At 36.3% G+C, this 23,741-nt stretch overlaps 1 protein-coding gene across 1 annotated transcript in view; it reads left to right on the plus strand.

Annotated features, from left to right (window-relative positions):
• Nucleotides 1-12,079: 12,079 nt before the first annotated feature.
• The window catches only part of LOC102040008 (glypican-5-like), a gene marked incomplete at its 5' end in the record, with an annotated part of 468,677 nt that continues 457,015 nt past the window's right edge, over nt 12,080-23,741 (plus strand). Inside the window, 2 exons of the mRNA XM_005429439.1 lie at nt 12,080-12,213; nt 16,299-16,424. Of these exons, the coding sequence (XP_005429496.1) occupies nt 12,080-12,213; nt 16,299-16,424 (260 nt within the window). The remainder of the gene's footprint in view (nt 12,214-16,298; nt 16,425-23,741) is intronic.

Genomic DNA, 23,741 nt, shown 5'->3' on the forward strand with positions numbered 1-23,741 from the left:
TAGGAAGAGTGCTGCCAGCAGTTTGAGGGAGGTGATCCATCCCTTCTCAGCACTGCAGAGACCACATTTGAAGTGCTGTGTCCAATTCTGGGCTCCCCAGTATGAAAAAATTACAGAGTGATTGAAGTGGGGTCAGCCACAAAGATGAGTATGAGGCTGGAGCATCTTCCATACATGGAGAGGCTGAAATATATGTATATATATAGAGGTATTCCATATATGGGGCTGTTGAGCCTGGAGACGAAGAGGCTCAGGGGGAATCTTATTAATGTGTATGAATACATGGTATAAGCCACTGAAGAGGAAAAAGCCAAGCTATTTTCAGCCTTGCTCACTGGCTGGACAATAGGCAATGGACAGCAATCATAACCCATGAAATTGCATGGAATGGGTTGTCCAGAGAGGTTTTGGAGTTTCAATATTAGAAAATATTAATAACCCAACTAGATATGAAACTGGACAACCAGTTGTATCTGACCCTGATTGGATAGGGATGTTAGACTATACAAGCTCAAAAAATCCTTCCTAAATAAATCTGATTCTGTGAAATGGTTTAGAAGGTGGGTACATCAGGGGAATATTCTTACTGAGGAGCCAACCATCTTTTACTCAGTAGCTGTGGTGGGATAGGACCAGCATGAAGGATCATGGACAGGGCAGGAACATATCCTATTCATGGTGTTCTTAGAGTGCAGGATGTGGCACTGGCTTCATCTTGTGGCTGGTGAACATTGCCATGCAAGCATGTTGCTAAAACTGAATCTTCACAAGTCTGTTCTACATATTTATTTCAAAGATCTTTGGTCAAAGCAAAAGAACGAATTGCTCTTTATACAGTCTCTAAGCATGGATAAAATTCCCCACAACAGGATGATAAAATTTGAGACTAATGGGGTGATAGCCTGGAGGTTCTCAAAGGAAGTGGTAGCCAAGCTACCACTCAGCTGTAGTACTTTGGTTCTCAAGAGAAGTGGTGGTATTGGTGGTAAGCTATGGAGGAAAAATGAGCTTTGGTTTAGAGCTTGGACAGATACTACCTAAATTTGACATTGTGGGAAAATTAATTATATTGTTCCTGTCACCAAACTATCTATATGGACTTAGCCTTGTACTCCTTTAACTTTTAGTGGGAGTGTGATCCCATTACCAATTTGTAAAAGACACCCCCCAAGTGAGCCTCTTGCCATAAATTTCTTTCATACTTAAAAAAAAAAGACCAAAAATCCCCAAACCTCTATCACTTTCAGCAAATCAGATTTTGGAATAAAATTGTGGAATTCTGCCTGATTCTTTTGGCACATGACTGTGCCATCATATCTTTGCTGAATTTAAATTACTTGATACACTGATGAATTTAAATTACTTCACAAGATCAATAGAAACTGATTTGTGAAAACTGCTGAACAGTAATTGGATTTAAAGTCTAATACAATTGTGTTTGAAAAGAAGATTCCTGCTTCAGCTAACACAGAGTTAAGACCATCACCTTCCCTTTCTCTCCATTCAGATATGCATCTGGCCATAGCTGAGAAAAACTGTACGTCTTGTATGATGCAGTATGGTGTATTTTTTTATACATCTGTCATTTTTTTAATGTAATGTGAAGTAAGTCTATTGCGCTTATGACCTCCATCAAATTCAGATTCTTCTAATGGTGTATTTCACTTCCCCATTGTTTAATCGTGGAAAAGCTCCTTGCATCTATCAAGAAGTTTTCTTCTGAAGCTAAGCTGGGTTTTGTTAGTCAGAAAAGAGAATGGAGAACTTTGAAAACAAAGTGAAAATCACCAAATAAAGTGTTTATGGCTTGTTTCTAACTAATGAAAAGTTGTTTTTGTTAAATAGTAGGCTTTATTCCTACCTGAACATACTTAGCAATTGGACAGCTCTTCCCATCTTTTTTTGTTGGATCCATCCTTTCTCTATATTGAAGTAGCTTGCATTTACTGAGGTCTGATGTATTACCATTATTTCTGGCATTTATACCACACACTGTATATTGCTACAAGTCCCTATGCTGGTTTTTTTTTTGATCACTGAAATCAGTGTTTATCCAATAACTAGAAGATACCTGCTACAACATTTAACATAAAAATCCTGGCAATCACAACTCATTTTGTGTGTTGGAATGGCAGTTGTATGCCTAATGTTGCTGGATTATCCTTAAAACTGGTGTCCTTTTACAGTGCAGTTGTTCTACTTTTTTCTAATGTGTAGAAACAGGGTTTGAAATCATGCACAGAATATTGGCAGAGGCAATAATACATGCATAGTTATGTGCACATTGTGGAAAAATGGGTGTTGGGGTTATGATCTGCTCCTTCGATATATCCAGGCATTGTACTCAAATACAAATTGGAAAGACAAAATATTTACATTTTGCTGGACATACACTTGATAATATCCTGGTTGTCTTTTATTTTAAGGTTTATGATACACTGGGAGATGTGTGGAAAACACTGGAAGCACTTGTTTCCTCAAGAAACTTTAAAACATAATGGCAGAACATGAAACCACAAAACCATGACTGTCTAAACAAAATCAGTGCTATGTTCCTTAGCTTCTCAGAATTTAAATATATGGTATCTCAGCTTTTTGTCCCACTTTCAAGGTACATCCTTTTCTATACCTCTTCTTTTTTTCCAGTTTTCTTTTTTTTTAATGGAAATGACTGGGACATATTTTTCGCCTTCAGTGAGAAGACATTCAAATCCAGTGTCAAGTTCATGTCTCACACTTTTGTGAAAAGTGCTTTTTAAAAGTTCATTTGCTGAATTGCCCAGATTCCTCCCCTGTCTCTCTCACAGTGGAGTTATTTGTATGGGCTGCAGTTGCACTGGCAACAATCCCCAGTCTCTGAGCCCCCTGCAGTACCTGGGGGATTGAGGGGTAACAGAAGAGCTGGAAATGAAGGAATGAGACGAAGGAGAGAAGATAGGAAGAGGATATTTCTATTCTGAATTTTATTTTCCACCATTGTAATATCTTTTTAATTTGCAGTATATTAATTAGTCTTCCCCAAACTGAGGCTGTTTTGGCCATGACATTAATTGGTGAGTGGTCTCCTTGTCTTAATCTCAACCCACAAGCTTTATCTTCTTATTTCTCTCCCCTTATTCTTTAGAGGAGGGGGAATGAGAGAGCAGCTGGGTGGGCCTTTGGCTCTTAGCCAGGTCCAACCCACTGCAGTTATCAACACACATGCATGGCTTTGGCAAGCAATGCTGAGTAGTGCAGGTTTACATGAGATTTGTTCAATCTAGACTGCCAAGTAAATAATGTAGGGCTATTCATGGCATGCATTATGCATTCATATTTAATCTGTTTTAAATGAACCTTCTTCACAATTTGAAATTACTTGGAACTTGCTAAATTGTTCGATTTTGCTGCATTTTTTTTTAAAGATTGAGATCTGGTATGTCAGGAAAGCATAGGATCTTTAATATACCTTCCCCTTTTAATCTTTTTTAGTAACAGAAGGCTAGGAAAAATTTGTGCAAAATGCACAGATCTGAAATGGCTTTTCACTTTCCATTGACTGCATGAGGACTCAGAGGTCTGAAAAATGCAGAGTAAGCAGTCTGTGCTGCCGTCGTAGTCTGGGTTTAGGTGATATGATAGACATCTAACTCTGCTTTGGCACAATGGCAGGTTTGCCTCAATGTGCTACTGGGCACTTGGACTGAAGGTGAGAAGGATTCTCTCAGAGACTGAAAGTACTGCAATCTGATTCTTCATATTTGCAAAAAGAGAAGGAAGGAGACTTTTCACTCCTTCGCCAAAGCTGAGTAGAAGACATGAACAAGTGAAAGAAGAGCACTAACAATCCTTTCTGTAAGCTGTGTTTGTGTTTTTCCCCTGCTCTTTGTTTTTCATTGTGAAACAGAGGAACTTCATGAATAGAGAGGTACTGATATGAGCAGACTTCTTCTGATATGAGCAGTCTTTAAATCACTACCAACTCTTTGTAAGGGAAAAACTTTTTTCAGGGCAAATCCAGGGATTTTGAAGCAAATGAGCTTTCTGGACTGTTTTGGTCCCTGAAATGATATGAACATGTATGAGTAAATGACTGTTGTATATGTTACAAAAGATCTGCAAGGAAAACTGTTTTTCTCAGGTACAAAGAAGAGAGTGAGGAGGCATTGAAACACTTAATATACAGATACAGCAAACAGAAACACATTGATCTTGTAAGCTGCAGTTTGGAATGGGGAAGAAACATGTAGGTTCTCTGAAATACCAACTGGATAGTGGGGTTTTCCCTCCTTTTTTTCTGACTTTTTTTATTCTTATTATCATAAAAAGGTGACCCTCCAGTTATAGAAAGAGTTATTGACAGTTTCTAATGCTAAATGAAATAATGTATTATGACTGATAGTTTAAGTGAACATGATTTTTATTAGCTTACATACTTTTGTTACGGAATGTTGCAAAACTGCTCTGCTCTTCACAATTTTGGAACATAAATTGCAACCTGCAATAAAGCGTAAACATATTGTGCAGATATGCTGATGCAGCCAGCTTGCTTTGCTTTCACTATTTCTTTATGTACTGTAAATTGAAATGTATTTTTTGTTTTAAGTGAGTTATGTGCCTGATAAAGGTTATAGGCCCCCGGTTCTGCTTTCATTGACAATCACACTTCTACTGAATTTCTTTTGGTTTACACAGGTGACCCTGGATAATTTTAGACCTAGATTTAAAGAACAATTCTGCCTGTGTCCTACAAGACAGAACAATGTTAGCCCTCTCTGTCAGGGCTATATTTGCTGGGCACACAGAAATATGGAGTAATAAAGTATATTTGAACCACAAGGAAGCACAAATAAATCAAACTACACACAGGCAGCTGATCTTTGGAAAGGGCTACTGCTGGTTTTATATAATTGTTTTTGGGAGGAGAACCACAGAGTGTTTTCACTGAACAGAAATGGAACACCTTGGCATCCACTGAAGCAGACTTGGATCGGGACAGCTGGCAGCCTCTCAGAAGAAGCAGTTTTTGTTGAACTGCCTTTGAAGAGTTTGAACTGGCAGTGCTGTGTTCTGGCTACAGGGTAACTTGGCTGAGAACATTTGGATTTCCCCTGACATTAAGTCATTTAAAGTAAAAAAATAAAAAAAAAAAGAAAAAATCATTTCCTTCCCTTCCAGCTCCATTCAGGAGGAGAAACTATTTTTACTGCCAGACTTGCTGAGTGTTAGTCCCTCATGAATGGAGCAACAGAATTAAAACCATTTACAATTTTAGTGATTAAAGACCAGAAGACACAAATTAAAAGTATATTAAATGGATCATATTTAATGGGCTCTTAGATTTCATTTTGCAATCCCCAACATGCAAAATTATGAAGGAAAGCAGAGATAATTAAACATTGATAAGATATGAAAACAGAGCTCTCAAGAACTTGGACAGGATTACTGATTTTGATAAATGTAGTAGGAGGAGGAGGATATACATCTCAGTCATGTGAAAGTTGGGAACTGTGACTCCTAGAATCCAACAGCTTGAACAGCAGTCTCTTACAAAACCATATGAAAAAATTCTGATTATAAAAAGCTGGTTAGCAAACTCTTTGCATTTTTGTCTCTTTCCTTGGTCTTAACTGAAGATTTTATAGCCTCACAGAATGGTTTGCATTGCGAGGGACTTTAAAGATCATCTAGTTCCACCCCCCTGCCATGGACAGGGACTCTTTCCACCAGACCAGATGTTCAAGGTCCAATCCAGCCTGGCCTAGAATACTTCCAAGGATGGGGCATTTCCCCATGGCAGTGGTGCTGCATAGTGCCAAACCAAGTGGAATTATTAGTTCAGTATCTCCAAGTTGTACTTCAATTTATATAGCACAGAAAATTACTTTCCTTTTATTTCCAACATGTAATCCTTTCATTTTTTTTCCTGAGGAGGCTAACACTGCCTTGCTGGTGGGTGTGCATTCTGTACATCTGCAGTTTGCATTTATTTTTCCTCACTACCACCTCCTTGGGTGTGAGACAAACTCTTATATTTCACAAGTTTTCTTTGAATTGGATTCGTCCTTTTTGAGCTTGAAACCACTTCCAACTCTATCTCTCTTGAAAAAATTATAGCTGCACATTTTTGTGTATCACCTGAAATTTCAATTTCAATTTTGAATAAAATTTCTTGGAAAATAACATTAGCTGGCAAGTCTGTTTGAGATTTGTCTTACAGAGGATTCTAAATTGTTTAGTAATTTTAGCAGGTAGTATTCTAAGTGTCTAATTCTCTAGGCTTTTGTTCACAATGTTTTCCTCCTCACTTGTCATGGACTTCTCCTGCAAATTCTGTAAAATGCTTAAGCGTAATTTGCCATTTGTAATTTGCCACTGTAACTCCAGAACTTGCTTATTTTCCTATGTCTGAGACATATTGTTAGAGTCAAGCAGTCACAGAATAAGAGGACAAAATTTGGAAAGAAAGCAAAGAAAATAATACAGAATTTCTCCATGGTTTTCCTGGGTTGCAAGCATGGCACTTCAGCAGTCTCTCCTCACATTAATGGTTGCATATTAACATTTTTCCTGTTCTGCAGGAAAAGCAGATGTTTGTTACCTCATGTTTTCAAAACCTTGGATTTTCTCTCGATCGGGAGTACTTTAATCTCCCGTGCCATGTGCACCCTCTCATATATCAAAATGCATTTTTCTTTGAAACAGAAGTTTGAGATTAAATGAGCAACTGTTCCAAGAAAAAAAAAACAAAAAAAAACAAACAACCCTAAAACCCCCAAGCTAATAGAAGGCTGCTGAAGTGCTTGGGAGCACTGAAATACTGATGCTCCCTCTTGTGGTTTAGTTGAAATGAAACAAACCGGGGAAACTATAACAGTTTAATGCATTATTTTCCTTGATCAAAATCTTTGGTATTTTTGATTAGTAATCTGGTGCTGGAAATGCTGGCAACTCATCAAGAATCTGTTTCTAGAAGAAAGTATTCCTTTTGTATTTCTAGAAAGGAAAATAAAATTAACCACAATTTTACTTGTAACAAATAGGTTTCCAACCAGCATGGTATTTCGTTCTAGGGTTATTTTGGGGTTGTTAGATTTCAGCTGTCCATTTGCTCACAAATGTTTGAGGGGATTTAACTGTAAGGAATATGGCAATTTTCTGATCTGACAGCTAGAATTGAAAGCCACCAGACTAATCACTAGCTAAAACATGCATTAAATAAAATCAGATTATAGCATAGCTAGTCACTTAGACTGTGCTCTGCATCGAGGAACAGGGGAGAAGAGGGGAGAAGACACCTCTCTGGGTACAAAGCCTTTTGGTCTTTTACTCAGATCTGGCTGGGTGTCAGAATCAGGAGTCTGAAAACTGCCCTTTCCTCTATTTAAAGAGTTCCTTTAACTCCTTCATGGTTTTTTTGGTAAATTTAGCAAGCACTGTAAGTTTTTGATACATATATGTATATATCTCTAGGATTTCCTGTAAATGGATTATGTGTTAGGTGTTTACTAGATTGATCCAGGCTCACAAACCTTCAGGGCATCAGTGTGGCCATAGTCCATGCAGGCATTTAAAACTTGAGTCTACTGAGACTTGATAAATCTAGTTTGAAGTGCATCACAGGACTGTGCATTGTTTGCTTCAGTCGTTTGATGTAAAATAACTTCCGTAGAAATCGTGAGGTCAGAAAGAACCATTTGTGTTGTGGGAAAAAAGAGTAGAAAGCACAAACCAAAACTGAAACAAAGAATGTAACACATTTCTCATATTGAGTACCTGAACTTAGAAAACAGTGTCTGACCATTATTGCTGTGATGCTCCCACCATCACAGTCCTGTTTAAATACAATGGTTTATAATGCTCCAGTTTTCCAAACTGTGAGTAATCATAAGTAGGCATTCTAAGGAGTCACACCAAGGAAAATCAAACTGCCATAAAGTTCATGTGTGGCACTAATTGCAATTTAACTGCATGGTTATTACAAGAGCTTTTAATTAACTCAGTCATCATACTGTGGCATACAAATTGTGTGTAATAACAGCATGCTGACTATAATGACAATAGGTTTGTCTGAACTGTGAAAATCAGGAGTTTTATAATTTTCAGAGGTTTCTTTTTATGCCCTTAAATATTCTGTGGTATTTAAGAACATTTCAAAAAAGAAAAAAAAAGAGAGAAAAAATCCTAGCAAGTTTCTGAGGCTTGCCTGTTTTAAAATTTTGTGGAAGTCTTTAAGTCTCCGTGAAATTCAGTGAGGGGTATCTCACTGAATTCTTTTTCTGATGATTTTCAGTTTCACTTTTCTATTTTCATCCCCTTTGAGCATCATTTTTCACACTCTCTTGTTTTTGAAGCCAAGAAAAATGCTCAGTTTGTGGAAACATTCAGAGGAAATCCCATTTCAGTGACACTGGAAGATAGTAAGAATAAATTATGATCAGATATTGCTGCAAAATGGTCATTTATTAATTCAGTAGGATAGTGAGAGCGTTGCTCTTCTCTCAAAGTTATGATTCCATTCTCTCAAGACTGGCAATAATAGCACTAATGATTTCTTGATTTGAATGTTAATTCTGCAGTCCAAAGACTAAAAATTAGGAAACAATGTAGCTAATGAGTATAGCTGAAGTCCTTCAGAAAACACAAGAAATACAACTAGGTGGTGTTATGCTTATCACATGTACTTCTTCCTGTAGATATAAAGAAAACATTAAAAATCAATATAAAGCAAAAATTATTATGGGAATTGTATTTATCTGATTTTAGACTGTCATCAGCCCTGTACTGGGAAATGAAATACCAGAATGTTTGAGTTATAAATTATTTGGCTCACAGACAGAGCAGGCACCTGAAGGCAAGGCAAGAATACATGACATTTTCATATGCACAAGTTTACTGCAGAAACGAGGTGATAATGAAGATTGGGCTAGTGAGGGAGGCACAAGTAAATTTGTCATGCACATTAAGTTAATGACATAAAAGTGACAGACACTACTGAACAGTTAAAAAACCCCAGGCTGGGTTTGGCTGGGTGAGCAATATGAGCATGGTGTAACCAAACACAGAAAGAAGAACCAACACCACACAAAGCCAGTGGTCCCAGAGGTTTACATATCACAGATATGGGAAAGGTTACAGAGATGCTGACATCACCATTGTAAATGCTGAAGTAGCTCATCTTCAGAAACTGTGTCTGAATAAGTGGCTGCTAAAGAGCAAGTTTTGTGCTGCCGCCCTCATTAACAGAACTGAGTTCTCAGCAGTATGATTACTGTCATGCATATCTTTGTGAGAATGGCAGAGGTGTATGTGGTGCAAATGCTTTATACTACAATTTTCAGAATTTTTCAACACTGGGGAAAAATCAGATCTTAAGAAGGCATTTCAGATAATTACTGGTTTTTAATGTTATTTTTATATATTAAGTTTACCCAAGATTATTTTTTAAGAAAGATTTTGTATTTGAAACTAAGGTTTGTATTTACATGTATCAGTGAATGCAGATTTCCTACTGTTGCAAATGCATTTCTTGAGACATTGACTCAAAGAGAACAGAGAAAGGCTGTAAGAGACAGTATTTTGAAACAACTGTCTATGTAAAGCACATGTAAAACAAGTATCATCCATATTCCAAGGCACTATGACTGTAAAAATTATTGATTTTCTTTTTTTTTTTTTTGTTCATTTTAGCCAGAGCAAAATATAATGAGACTTTACCGTAAATTCAAGAAACGCAGATAGCTGTGGATTCTCTTGTTTTCCTAGTGAAGGTGAATGTATATGAGGTTTTTTCAGTTTACTATAGGTGGAGGTAATTTATTTATTTTTGTCTTCCTTTTTTTTCCCCTTGACCTGAAGGACTGTTCCTCATCTGCTCAGGGGCTGCATTAGCCAGCAGGTCACCTCCACCCTGTTTCTCCTCTGCCCAGAGGCTCTCACCCTGCAGTCAGGCTCTGTGCCTTGTTCAGATGTGCAAGGCACCTGAGACCTACAACACCCTGCACACCTGACCCAGGCCTGTCATGAGACAAAACATCTGGGTATGACTCCTTCCCAAGCATCTGGATCTGACTCTCACTCTCACTCTGTTAAACCTTATTTTTATTTTTGGTAAGACAAAGAGTAGCTGAAGAGTGAATGGGAAGCTGGAACTGAGGCAACTCAATCAGTTGGTTTGTCATAGAAGCTGATCATAAGCATAATGCTCCCTGTGCCACATCAGTGTACATAAAAGAATATGATAAAAGTGAGACAAATAAAATGATGGAAACATTTTGTGTCTCTGGTATATCTCCATTATATTGGCATAGTGGGGCTGATGTGATAAGCTGCTGCAGAGCAAACTTGCGTAAGGATGCATGAAGCATAGAAAAGGTGTAGAGACTTGCAAGGGGGTAAAATGGGGAGTCCAGTTAAACTGCTGGAATATGCTTTAATGTGTTCTGAGGAAGAAGTTCTGGGGGAAATAGAGTGAAGGAGGTTTGAAACTGCATTTGAAGACAAGAAGGGATGTAGTAAGATGATGTCTGGAGAGACACTGCCTCTGAGAAGAAACGTTGAGATTAATGCCTCAAGAGATGTTTACAGTCTAATCGCTTAATGGACATTAGTCATATGTCCAGAGATCATGGTCTTGCACGTAAATTCAGGCATGTCATTTGAAGGGGGTCTAAACTATAACTTGGCTGCCTGTGTTGTGACTTGTGAACCACGCCCTAAAAGGACTCCTCACTTTCAACTTTACCTTCAGTTTCAAATCATAAGGTGAACACTAGTTCTTATGTAGTAATAATGCTGATTCTTTCTTCTTTTCACTGACCTAAGCAAGTGCATTCAGTGAATCTTTCATTATCGCCACATACAACATGCATGCCAACAAACTCATTAAAATTAAATGTGTTTATTCTATTTTAAATTTTAAATGTATTTCTTAACTAGCTCTACAGGAGTTCTTAGTTAGAAAGATGGTCCATAAGATTGCATTTCTCTCTTTAATCCATGATGATAACCTGAAAATGAGATTTATTTGCTGTCTCTGTTCTTACATGTGGGAATATAGAATAGGAAACAATAATCCTTGTTGTGTAGCATACACACTCCTTTCTTCACATGGCAGCATTTTGAATATGTTTCTGCTTCAAGATTGGATGTCTGCCTTAGAGGCCACATTGATATCCTCTCTCCCTTTTTCTCTCTAAAAGTTGACTACCTAATGACTACCAAGTTTTCATAAGTCACATACAGTATTAGTTTTTCATCAGTGCCAGCTTACACAAAAGCATGCTGTTCAGCCTGCTTAATATATCTTATCAGAGGTGATTACAAGCATAACTATTTCTTATTAAATAAAGATATATATATGCCTAATATTTTATTCAATGACTAGGAAGAGTAATGAGGTATGGATGTGATGTCCTATGCCATACAAAATGCTCAGTATCACATTTTGCAAAGAAGAAAATGAGACTTCATGTGAATTTTTATCTGTTGACATCTAGATCAGAAAGCTGGACATAAAATTCCTTGATATTTTCAACATCTGTGGTCCAATATCATTAAACTTACATCCTGGGTCACTGCCTTGACATCTTTCAATGTTGTAATGCAAGTTTCCACCATGCTAACTGTTCACTGTATCTTTGTGTAGCTGGGCTGAACATGCCATAATAATTCATCAGCCCTGAAAGAAGGCACAAAGTTCAATGCATATTAAAAATGTGATTGGGATACATTACAGAAAAAATGGAAATATGCTGCTGTTCACAACACATCATATTCTCTGAGGATTCTGATACAGTCTACATAAAAATACACTTCCTTATGGGAAAAAAGCACCACAATCAATAAAATACATGGTGACTTTCTTATACACTTGGTATCCCTTAAAAAGGAATGCTTTTACTATTTTTTCTACTATGAAATGACTAATTATGTGTTGCTGCTTTCATTATGAATACAGCGTTACACATATGATAATTAATAATGCTTTTCGTAGCTTAGTCTTTCTTATTAAAATGTAGTGAAACTGAATTGAGAGATACATAACAATTGTTGCTTACATGTGTTCTTTCCTTCTTCTTGTGGCTTTTTTTCTTTTTAGGTGAATAAGATATGTGGTCCTCCTGTAAGGAAGGCTAAACAGTCTCCAGGTTGCTCCTTTGATCAGAACAAAGATAATCAAGTGTTGAAGATGTTCTCCAGGGACAGTGAACAAACGCTCACCAACAGAAGAAAGTAAGACATTAGTTTTACAGCCAGAAAGAAAGAATAAAGTAAGCCATTAACTTTACACCAGAGTAGATCATGCTCAATGCAATGGCATGCATTACTAGAGAATAAAGTCTCCAAAGAATGAAACATTTTAGCAACACAGTCTACTCTGTTACGTTTTGGAAAGGCTAATTTCAGGACTAGATTTTGTTTTCAGAAGTGATGGACATGTGACCAGAGTCATTTGGTGTGGTTTAAATTATTTAGGAGGGTGGATAACATTGATAGAATATGCGTGTTAGCTCTATGTGCAATTTTTAAAATTATATTTAACTTTATATATCACCAGGCATTATTAAATCTGACAAAAAATGACTGTAGCTTTTTACAGAAAACTATTTGTACAAGCTGATAAGACAGAAAAAATTAATGACTTTTCTTACATACCTTTCTGCTGTAAAAAAACAGACAACTAAGCATTCGGGACTTAATCTTGAAAGCCTTGTTCAAGTAAGACCTGCTGATTTTATTTTTCTCTGACTCTTTTGCTGGGATGTAGTGGATTGAAGTGACTACAGAGGCTTGGAGATTTCATTTCAACCTGAGTCAGCATTGCAGGGTGAACTTTGTGTAACTGTATGAGTAGGTGTTTGAGCTGCCATTACAGCCTGTGGGAAGGAGAAGTCATTTTAGCTGTCCACACATCTGTAAGCATCCAGTGCCACTCAGAGATACCCTGGGGTATCCCAGCTGATCATCTCCTGCCAAGTAGGATGCAGGTGTCCCATAAGTTGTATCATAGAGTTCAAATCTGACAGAGTTGAAGTGTTTGGAACATACTCTCAGGCACATGGTGAGACTCTTGAGGATGGTCCTGTGCAGGACTGAGAGTTGGACTCAAAGATCCATGTGAGTCCCTTCCAAATCAGTAGATTCTGTGATTCTGTGGTGGTTTCCAGCTTTCTGCAGATATCTTAGGTAGTTGCAGGAATCTCAAAGGCCAGTCTATATTTAGACAAGTTAATCAGGTTTTTCATGACCATAATAGCACTCTAAGGCGTTAGGAATGTTGCAGTTAAGATTAAAGGCTCCATTATGCAAATAAAGTACAAAGTTAAAATCAGAAATTTCATTTCTGTCATAGTGTTTGCTAAAGTACAGAGAAGTTTTCTGTGTCCTCTTTTCTTCTCATTTCACTTTGTAGTGCAGAAGGAAACAGAAGTGAGAGAATTGCAGGGAATAATTGCTCACTCCTGATGTCTGGAGAGCAAAAGGTGCCTCTAAGCTTCAAAGGCAAACCATTCTTCTCAGTGTAAGGACCTTCAGTTACTAAATAGTGAAAAAAAACCTCCAAAACAATGCAGAATATAAATAGAGGGTTTTACAAACATTGTGGTCACAGAAAGATATGCAAACCAGAAGTTTGATTTAGCCAGCACAAATGTTTTTCAGGGAATACCCATTACATGGGTGCATGTTTCTCAGTTACATGCAAGTTCTTGATGTTTTCTGATTGCTAACACTCCGCAAACACAATACCATATTCTAAAATCTCACTTAAAGCAGGACTGTTCCATGTTTCAAAGCAGAACACTGTGTTGACCTCAGGGAGGTTGCCTGAGAGACCTTCAGGGGCATGAAAGGCAGTGGGCAACAGAAAGCAACACTGTTTTCCCTTTCCTTCCCTTCCCTCTCACATGTCTGAGATTCTAGAGACGCTTCTTCGTGGCATGCAAACTGCACCAAAAAGGGGAAGGCAAAGAAATTTTGAAATTCACTGATGCAGATTCCAGTTTAACAACTTCCTATCTGCTCTCATCTGCAGTTGCTACCTCCTGGATCACCTCCTACCTTATTAGGCACAGTCACTTTACATTTCACTTTATATTCCTATAGCAACTGTAAGAACCTCACGTGGAAGTGACTTCACAAGTGCTTGCAGCCTGCTCTTAAGGAAGTGCTCTTCTCTAACTCCACCTTATTTACCTCCTCTGGTGCTTCTGTTTTCCAAATGCATGTCCAGATGAAAGTTTACATTTTAAAGTACATGTTGGGCTGCTGCTACCTGAACTTCTCCTGAATTATTTTTACCATTGGACCTAAGTTGGTACTTTCTGATACTATTTGGTATAAGAAGAAAAATAAATTTCCCGTTTCTTTTGATGTCAAAAAATTGTTAGATGAATTTTAAAAAAATCTAAGCAAACCCTTCCATAGCAACATACCAACTTGGAAGTATGTAATGCTTTTTTCTCCAGAACTGTAAACAGCTTCTAGTACAGAGGATGAAATTGTTAAAAAAAAGAAGAAGAAAAAAAAGAAAAAATAAGAATATTTCTGAATAAACAGATAAAAAGTATCTTCAGCTTCCAGTGACTGTAATTGCACATTTGTGGTCAGCTGTCTATAATTACGTGCTGTCTGGTGTAGAAGATGATTATGTGAAAATTGACATTCATACCATTTGCCCTTCTAACTACTTTGGTCAGACATTAACAGGGGCTGAAATCAGTTATTACTTCTCTATTAAATTTATCTTTGCCTCAGGACATATTTACTAATAAACCAAATGACCTTTCTGTTAGAATGCTGTTTGTGACAAGATATTATGACAGCTATATTTATTTATTTTCATTTCTTCAGAAGAAGAAATTCCAACTGTTCACATTGAGAGGACTCTCTAAACACTATTTTTCAGCCAGAATGTAAACATAAAGCATAGACAAAATCAAAATCAATCCACTCAATGGCATTTGGAGGGAAATTGCAAAGCTGCTGTGCACACTGGATTCAGTTTTGGGTGTGGAGAAATAAAATATGATTATTCATGGCTAGGAGAGTGTGGATGAATCATATTTAAAACCTAATGCACATAGGCAATTATATGTTGCATAGTCAAAATTGACCCTACATGGGATTTTTCAGAACTGCAGTTTTAGAATTAGTAGGGCACTCACATCACATTTAATAGACATAGTAAATCAAAACCAATGTAGTTTGTGTAAAATATTTGCCCTATTACATGGAAGAATGTATGGCTTTTTAAATGATGGACTGCATAAATCATTGATGTTTTATCTGTTTAAATTTGAAGTAAACAATACTGAATAATTAAATTCCATGTAGCATATAGTCCTATGGTAACTAAATATAGGGAAATGTATATACTATTTCTGGCATTTTTTCACAGCTCCAGACTCTATAAAAGGAGTTGACATAAAGTGGAGTTTGCTGGGTTACAGAGCAATGAGTACAGCATTTGGTGGGGCTTTTCTGTGTGCCTGCAGGTCATAGATAACTCAGTAATGTGTCATGTTCCATTTCAGAATGAATAAGTATTTTAAATTTTCCCAGTAGGAAAGGGTCTCCCAGGAAGAGATTTTCAATTCATAAACAAACAATTTATATTAAATACCACAATTCTGTTAAGAACATACCAACTAAAAAGTAATTCATTTGTTTTGAATTAAGTACAAAACCTTATCACTACCTCTGGGCATCTTTAAAATTATTTAGAATTACAATACATAATTTATAGCCTGCCAGCACAGCACATGGTAGAACTGATACAATTCTTCAGATGGTTATTTAAATCTTTACTAAATACTGAACTCCTACATCATAAGCCCATTTTACCCGAATCTTGAATTGCTGCCTAACTTTAAAATTTTGTAGTATTTGTAAAGATAAGTAGGGGACTTTTTGTCAGCACTTTTGGAAAACAGGAGACTTATTCATCTGCACCTATTTTTTTATTTGCCATGTATTTTTTTTTGGAACATTTTTTCATCTGTTTGTCCAACGATAGCATTGCAAACTGCATCACTACAATGCAAGAAAATTTCAGGTTGAAAGAAATAGTTCCTGTTCCAAAGTATATGTAAAGTAGGGTTTTTAATTTGAGCAATGGGAGTATCAACTTTGTAAACTAATGAAGCGTATCGAAAAGAATCAAACTCATCTATTGACGGATGGATTTAAAATATCACCGGAACCAGTGGAGAGTAATGGAATAAACACATTCCCTATGTTTTAGAAATGCACAGCAGCAGGTCAGCTCAATGTTGTTGGTTGGCAGTGACAATTATTTCTGGTGTCCCTGTGTGCAGGGAGTTCATCAGGCACCTGCGGCTGTACAGAGCCTTTTACGGCAGCCTGGCAGATCAGCTGTGCGCGAACGAGCTGGCAGCCGCCGACGGGCTCCCCTGCTGGAATGGAGAAGATCTTGTAAGAAGGTAGCTTTCTGGCTCACTTCTGTCTATTTTCTATCTATTGTAAGTCAAGTTTTGCTAAAACAGCTTCTGTTCCAGTCAGGTGTGGTGTTTCCCCGTGTCTGTGTCAAGATGAGTTTGAAAATTAAATTAGCGTGGGTTCCCTTCTCTCGGGCTTCACTTGTACACAGGAAATAAAATCTCCCCACATCTCTGTTTAGGAAAAAGAAAAAAAAAAGTATTCCAATGTTCTTCAGACATTTTTCCTTCAAATTTGCAGCACCTAAACACTGGAAAAGAAGCTGGATTGGCAATTACAAAATACAGTTGGACAAAAAGAATATGGATTTCTGTTTGAGCTTTGTCTTTATAAAATGCTCCTTTTAATGCAGTGTGTGGTGAGACTCAAGCTTAAAACCTTCTCTGGCTCTGAAGTATGAAGTAATCTCTTAATGTATATTGTTTCCCATGAGATAACTAAAAGTTAAACATGAAGATAAAACATTTTAAAAGTGAAACATGTATTTTTTTATATATGCAGCAGCTTGGGAGACATCATTCAGCAGCAGTGGCAAAGAAGAGATAATAAACTGCTACAGTCCTAGATGTGTGTCTCTGGAATCAGTATATTACACAGCTTATAAAATACTAGCATTTTTGGATGGCAGAAGGATTTTCGGAGAGCTGATCTCTGTGGTTTTGCTTTATTGCTTTGATCACCAAAACAAGTATTTCTCTGAGCAGGAAATCCTTCCCTTCCTGATGACAGAGACAAAAATACTGAAAAGTTTGTTGCAGTTATTTGTAATAAAAATAATTATGTTAATGTGGTGTGGAATAGTAGGTAGTATCAAAAGTCATATCAAAGAAGGCTGTGAGGAGAATTAGTAAAGTGTGAGCTAGCAAATAGAGAGACCAGTAGGCAAAATGCATCTTTAGGTATCTCTAAAAAGTTAGGTTGGAGCTGTCATTTATTAATTGATGCATGAGGAAACTTAGTGGCCATCCTTTTATCAAACAGCTACAGGCCCACTTTTCTTTATCTTCTCGGGTAGTCCCGTGCTTTGGCAGCACCAAAGTCCAGTGGGTGGTCAACTCCCTTGACAGTCTCACTGGCAACCTTTGTCCGGGGATTTCAACAATCTTCTGAAGAGGCCCTGTTCTGTCTTTAGGTAACTGTATTTGAGATTTAATCTCAACTGTTCCTCCTTGCCTTTGTTTTTCTGATCATTCCCTGGTTCACTTAAAGTATTCCTACAAAATATTTCAGTAACAATATAAAAGGAGGGTCTTGTAATTAAATATTCCCTAAGAACAAGGTTCTTCTATCATTACTTGTGGCTGCTTATATACTTACTATTAATACATTAGTTATTTTCAAACCCTTTCTTATTTTATCATATGATATTATTGTACTGTATCTATTATGTTATATAGTTATGCTATTACTTTTTTTATACTATTATACTGTACTGTTTGATTTTGTTTGATTAGACACTCAGGTCCTGATAAAGAAATCAAACATTCTCTAAATTTTCTAAATGCCCTTTGTTCAGTTTTATTTGTTTATATTTGTTCTTTTGTGGCTGAAGGGGGGAAAGCTTTCCTGCACTTTGACCAAGACAAGGTTTTTTTTTACTGTTAGGATTGTTATTACAGAAGTGATGACCTAGGAAGAAGTATCTAGTATCTGCTTTTATAAAGGTTGGGATGCAGAGTAAGCATTTAAAATATATTCTGCTTAAAGATTTTTCTAGTGACAAGGACAAAAATAAGTAGCTTTGTTGTCCAGCATCTACATAAAGAGGGATTTTTAAGAATAGGTAAGGCAAGCAATGAGAAATGATGCAGCAAAAGCTGATTTTTCTTAGGATTTAGATAATCCTGGTTTCAGAATCATAGGACTAGAGGAGATTTTAAGAAGTTATCCAATTTATCTCCACATCACTGTGTTGCTCAACTTCTATTGTCCTGATGCCAGGATACTGTGACATTTTAGAAGCAGTAATGACTGAGGAGGCATCATTGCTTTTCTCTCTAAACACTGAAGAACCTGTACACTCACTCTCTTTACTCTTTTATTTTTTCTCCCCTCATCCTGCCTTCCCACTAATAGAATAATAAATAACAATACTGATGAACTCATCAGTGAATCTCACCAGTGTTTCTGGCACTGATGGGGAAAAGTCTACATTGTTCAAATTAGTTAAAAACAAATAGATTTTACCTGTTTTGAGATTCTTCATTCTTTTCCATCTGTTTTTGCCTTCTGTTTCAAAAACATGTGCCGTAGATAGCTGCTGATGACTGAAATTTGGGCTTGACATGAAAAAACAATATAATGAACTATGTATTGCTGGTGTATCAGGAGCTGAGGAGATTGTTTAGCCTGCTTGCTGTGTCTGTGTTTCAAGCTCCAAGTAGCAAAAAGCCCTGAAGACAGATGAATGAGGAAAAAAAAAATCTTTGCAGTTTTTCATTTTCCTTTTTTGTGCATCTTTCTAAAGGAAGCATTTCAAAGGTTTTAACACTGACAGTATTGGCTATCAGTTAAATCTTATAACCTTTGCCTTCTCTAATGCTATCCAAGAGATTATCAAGCCTGGATGGGGAAAGGTCAGAAAATGAAAAACAGTATTATTGAAATGAAAGCTTACTTAACAGTTTACATTTCATACACTTCAGCTGTTCCATTTTTGGTTTAAGCCTTCTTTTCTTTTTTCTTTTTTTTGTTTCCCAAATCACAATGGAAATATGGCCCTTGATTCTGCAGTTTGAGAAATTGTTCTGGATCTCATCATTTCACCCAGTACAGGCTCATGCTTTAATGAAGACCTCAGACCAGAATTCCCACATTCCTGCACTCATGCCTGGCAGGATCAGTAGTGGCCAGGACTTGCAGGAGCAGGACCAATCTCATGAAGTCTGTGTCCCTGCAGCGTGAGATGAGGCACAAGACATCTCAGAGGAGTCTTCAGCCCCTCCCCTGTCTTACCCAATTGTGTGACTGCAGTGGTCTAGCATGAAATTGAAATTCAAACTTCACTTTCAAAGCCTCAGCCAAGTGTTGTGATGAAGCACTTGGAATTTAGTGTTATAGGATTCATTAAGTTCAATGGAAAAAGAGGAATTGAAAGTAATAAGTTATGCACTACCAAAGCATGAGTTTGGATTTTCAGAGGCATCTTATCATTAAACTAAAGTAATAGGAGCTATGTAAATAGACTGAGATTGTTCCACTTCACAAACATAAAGAGATTTAACTGACATTTATACAGCTTTGGTTGTCCAGAGAGCCTGGCTAGAATGTGAAGAGAGATAAATTAAAAATACACAGAGGAGAGCATAATATATACTGTACATCTTGGGACCAGCAATTTAACTGAAATAAAAATAGATGTGAGTGAAAAAAATTGTAATATTTTGTGTGTTGAAGGATTCAGGAGTAATGAAGATTATTAAAAACAACTAATCAAGTTTTGAAGGAAGAGTTTCATATAAAGTGCATATCTGAAGTATCCAAATTAAGAGAAATTAAACAGCATGATTGATTTTAATTGCTGAGCAAATCATTGAAAAGTGATTATAATAAGCATCTCTCATCAAATAAATGCTTAGCTTTAGCACAGCTCTTAGGCTGGGGTAATTTTCTCTTTTGGTTCTTAAATATTCTAAAACTACTACAATCCTGTTCCTGTTCTTACCCAACAAAAGAAGATAAATGATTATATAAGGGAAATTAATAAATTGATTTCAGTTTCCTTCTATTTGAGCTAATCATCACTTTTTAAAACAAGGTAAAATGTATACTGCCGTCTAAGGGAGCACTTGACACCTGATGTGCCTGAGCAACTTAAAATGTAGGAACAGCCCATTATGGCTCTTACTGCTTTGTCCAATAGGCTGCTGCCAACAAGGACCAGTGACAGATCATAGAGAAAAAACAACTGTAATCTTATACTTCCTCAAAACATGCAAATTTGTAAATGCCTAGCCCAGAATTGTGAGCATTCAATCTTCCCATGAACTCAAAAATCTTCACGCCACTAGCTTTCCACAAGGGAACCAGAAATTTTCAGATGCCAAAGCACTGAATCAGTTTAAGAGGGGCTGATGATACATATTTCTGTGTCAACATAGAAAATACATGAACTGGCATAAGATCCCTTTGTTTATAATAATTTTATGGTTTGTTCCCTATTTTGCTGAGAGTTATAACAATAAAAGTAATTCCTGCTTTAATATTGGTAATATCTGTTCTCAGTATATGCTTAGATAAATCTCACATCTCTTCAGGATGGAATGGATTTAATTACCTAAAATCAGCAAAGTATGTATTGCATTTGATAACCTCAAAATAAATGTTTTACTTTTCCTTTTGTTTGCTTGAGCAAATATGTCATTTTCTGTACTGTTTGCCCTAGAATCATTGCACTTGTTTGTCATGCACAGCAGAGCCTCTAATAGAAGTGTTCTGACAGTGGGTGAATTAATTTCTATTAGATTGGTAATAATTTACAAATTGTATTGAATTTTAAAATTACCATGATTAGCACCATGCTAAATAAACTGTAGCATTTATAAAGTCACAGAAGACTATTCAAAGGTAGGCATGAGAAGGAACAGTAACAAAGAAAATTCCAAGTTTGAATTATTGCATCATCATGCCTTCATTTTGGAAGGTTTTGGCTTTTCATTTTACACAATCATAGAAAAATAAGAAGCACAATTTAATATTAGTGATCTGATGACTTTTAAAGGTTTTCCAGATGAATTCAGGACTACTTTATTACAATTTATAACATGAAAGAATGGAGGCAATAAAAATAAAAATCTGTTGTCTTCTTTTTGTATAAGGGTTCATATTAAAACCAAGGAAAACTCATGCAGGAGACTTTGATGCGTAGTTCAGAAATAAACCTTGCATAGAATAAATAACTATGTGTCATAGTAGATTATACTAGACAGAAAGTTTGTGCCTCGTTGAAGTTCTTATAAAAGAAATATGCTCTTACTGAATTCAACTTAGATATACAGGTTCTCTTTTAAATAGTAAGTTTAGCGATTTCACACACTGATACTCTGAAACATTTTATATTTCTAAACCCAAGTTATTTGTCACCTCTATCCATGGCAATTTTATACAGCACCCTCAATGAGTTATTTAAACAATATTTTGGATTGTGAAATATTGTCTGTGGGGTCTTCTTTCAATGTAACGCCTACAGCAGTTTTCTATAAACTCTGCAACTTTACCAGTCCAGAGAGGAGACTTCAGTGTTATAATGTTCAGTACTGCAGCATTTACAAATGTTCCTTTCAACCTTTGTATTGTTATGTAACCACTGCTGAAGACTTTTTCTCTTGGCAGCTTTAGGTCAGATTTTCATTGAGCCTCCTATACTGACTGTAAAAGTGTGCTTTTGAAACTTAGATTGTGCTGGGGGTTTTGCTTTTTACATTTTTACAGATGACATAGATACTCAAACAGGGTGCTTTTAAAGGTCTGGAAATTGGTTGGGAGACTTTTGTGAAAACCACAAATTTCTCTTGTGAGCCTAATTGTGAAACTTTGCAGAAAGTTTTTCTTTATATAAGAAAAAAATGCATTATGTAGTCCTATTTTGATGAATATTCTATAGATCTTTATTTGTACAGATTGGTATTTTTACTGTTATTTATATAATAGAGATGACAAAAGATTGGTATTCTTATAGTTTTATTAATGCATTCAAAAATTAGTAAATTCATTATTTTTTCTAAAAATAAATATTATTCTTTCCAGTTTTATCAATTATTTCTTGCTGCTTTTGTAGTGAAAAGAATTATTAGATCCTCTCTAATGAAGTAAAACTAATCTGCCATTTAGAACTGTTAGTCTATGAGCATGTACTTCAAAATATCACTTTGTCCTTCTTAATAAAAGTTATGGTTTCTGATCGCCTTTAGCAGCTCAGCTTCTACTTGTGTTCCTTTAGAATTATATGATTGGAAGCACAAATTGTCTTAAATTCATTAAAATTACTATTTTGTTCTGTTTCCATTGTAACACTGCATTTCTAGGGTCAAAGTTTTTTAGTACTACTCCACAAGTAGGCTCTCAGGAAAATTAAGCTGCATTAATGAAGACTACGAATTTAGTAATCAGTGATGTTAGCTCATTTTTTTCTCAGTTCATTGAATAACACAAACTGAAGCTACTTCTATTCAGAAGAAATTTTAATTTTTAAAGTATAGTATTCCACGCAGAAATGTAATGAGGCAACCCAGTTAATGCCTACCTGCTGTGAGTGCTTCTGTGACAACTCTCTCTGAAAAAAAGACTGAAGCAAAACCCAGTGAAAAGGACATAGGTACACCCATGTGTGCCATGCAGCAGCCTTAGTAAATGATCCAGTCAAGCACTAATGTGAATAGTCACATCCAAATCTGAAAGGTCTTCATGTTCAGGTAGCACCTAAGATATCAGAAGTTATTATAACAGATCAAAGCAGCTGAACTAAATTGTTGCATTCATGCACCAGAAGACTGTGCAGATTCTTCCTAAAACCGTGCTTTATACATATGGGAGAGAGAAAGGAAATAAGAAGCATAAAAGCCAGTCCAGTATCACATGAGTTGTTTTTCTTTCAGAATAAACAAGATATCTCTGCTACCAGCAAGACCTTCCTTCAAACTGTTGGGAATCTTTATGCATATTTGAGAAAATCCCTTGGATGGAGGGGTTGCATTCTAGTGCACTGCTGTGTAATGAGATGTAGTTTCTCTTCCTTAGTCTGAGGAGTGAATCTCTGTCATGTTAAACACATGTTAAACACAATTAGTTTAGTCTTCCAGATAGTTGGGTAGAACTTCCTAGAAGGACTTTTTCTCCCCTTTGTAAAGGGCATCAGTCTAAAAGTACTGGTAGAATTTATTTTATAAAAGATTAAAATAACTAGTAACTCAAGCTAATACAGAATATTTATGCTGACACAAGAAACCAAAATAACCTAAAGACTAAATATTACAGGTAGTAGACTAATCCAAGGCAACTATGTCTAAATGTTTGAGATATTTCACTTGAAAACTAGGTACCTATATTTATCCATATACTGCATGTGATATCTTATAACATGGTTGATTTATTTTTGTTAGTACTGATCTTCTGGTCAAAGTGATGTATTAAGCTCACTGAGCTAAGCTGTATAAAATAATTACACAAGACAAAGCATCAGTGTGATTCTTTCTTAGTGCTGTAGGTCAAGGATGAAACATATTCTTGAATGAGGCACCAATCATTGCATTTTACATAGTTTCTCAAAGTTTCAGTTTAAATGCACAATGAAGTTGGGAACAGAT

This window comes from Geospiza fortis, unplaced genomic scaffold (genome assembly GCF_000277835.1).
Source record: "Geospiza fortis unplaced genomic scaffold, GeoFor_1.0 scaffold683, whole genome shotgun sequence".
NCBI classification, from domain to species: domain Eukaryota; kingdom Metazoa; phylum Chordata; class Aves; order Passeriformes; family Thraupidae; genus Geospiza; species Geospiza fortis.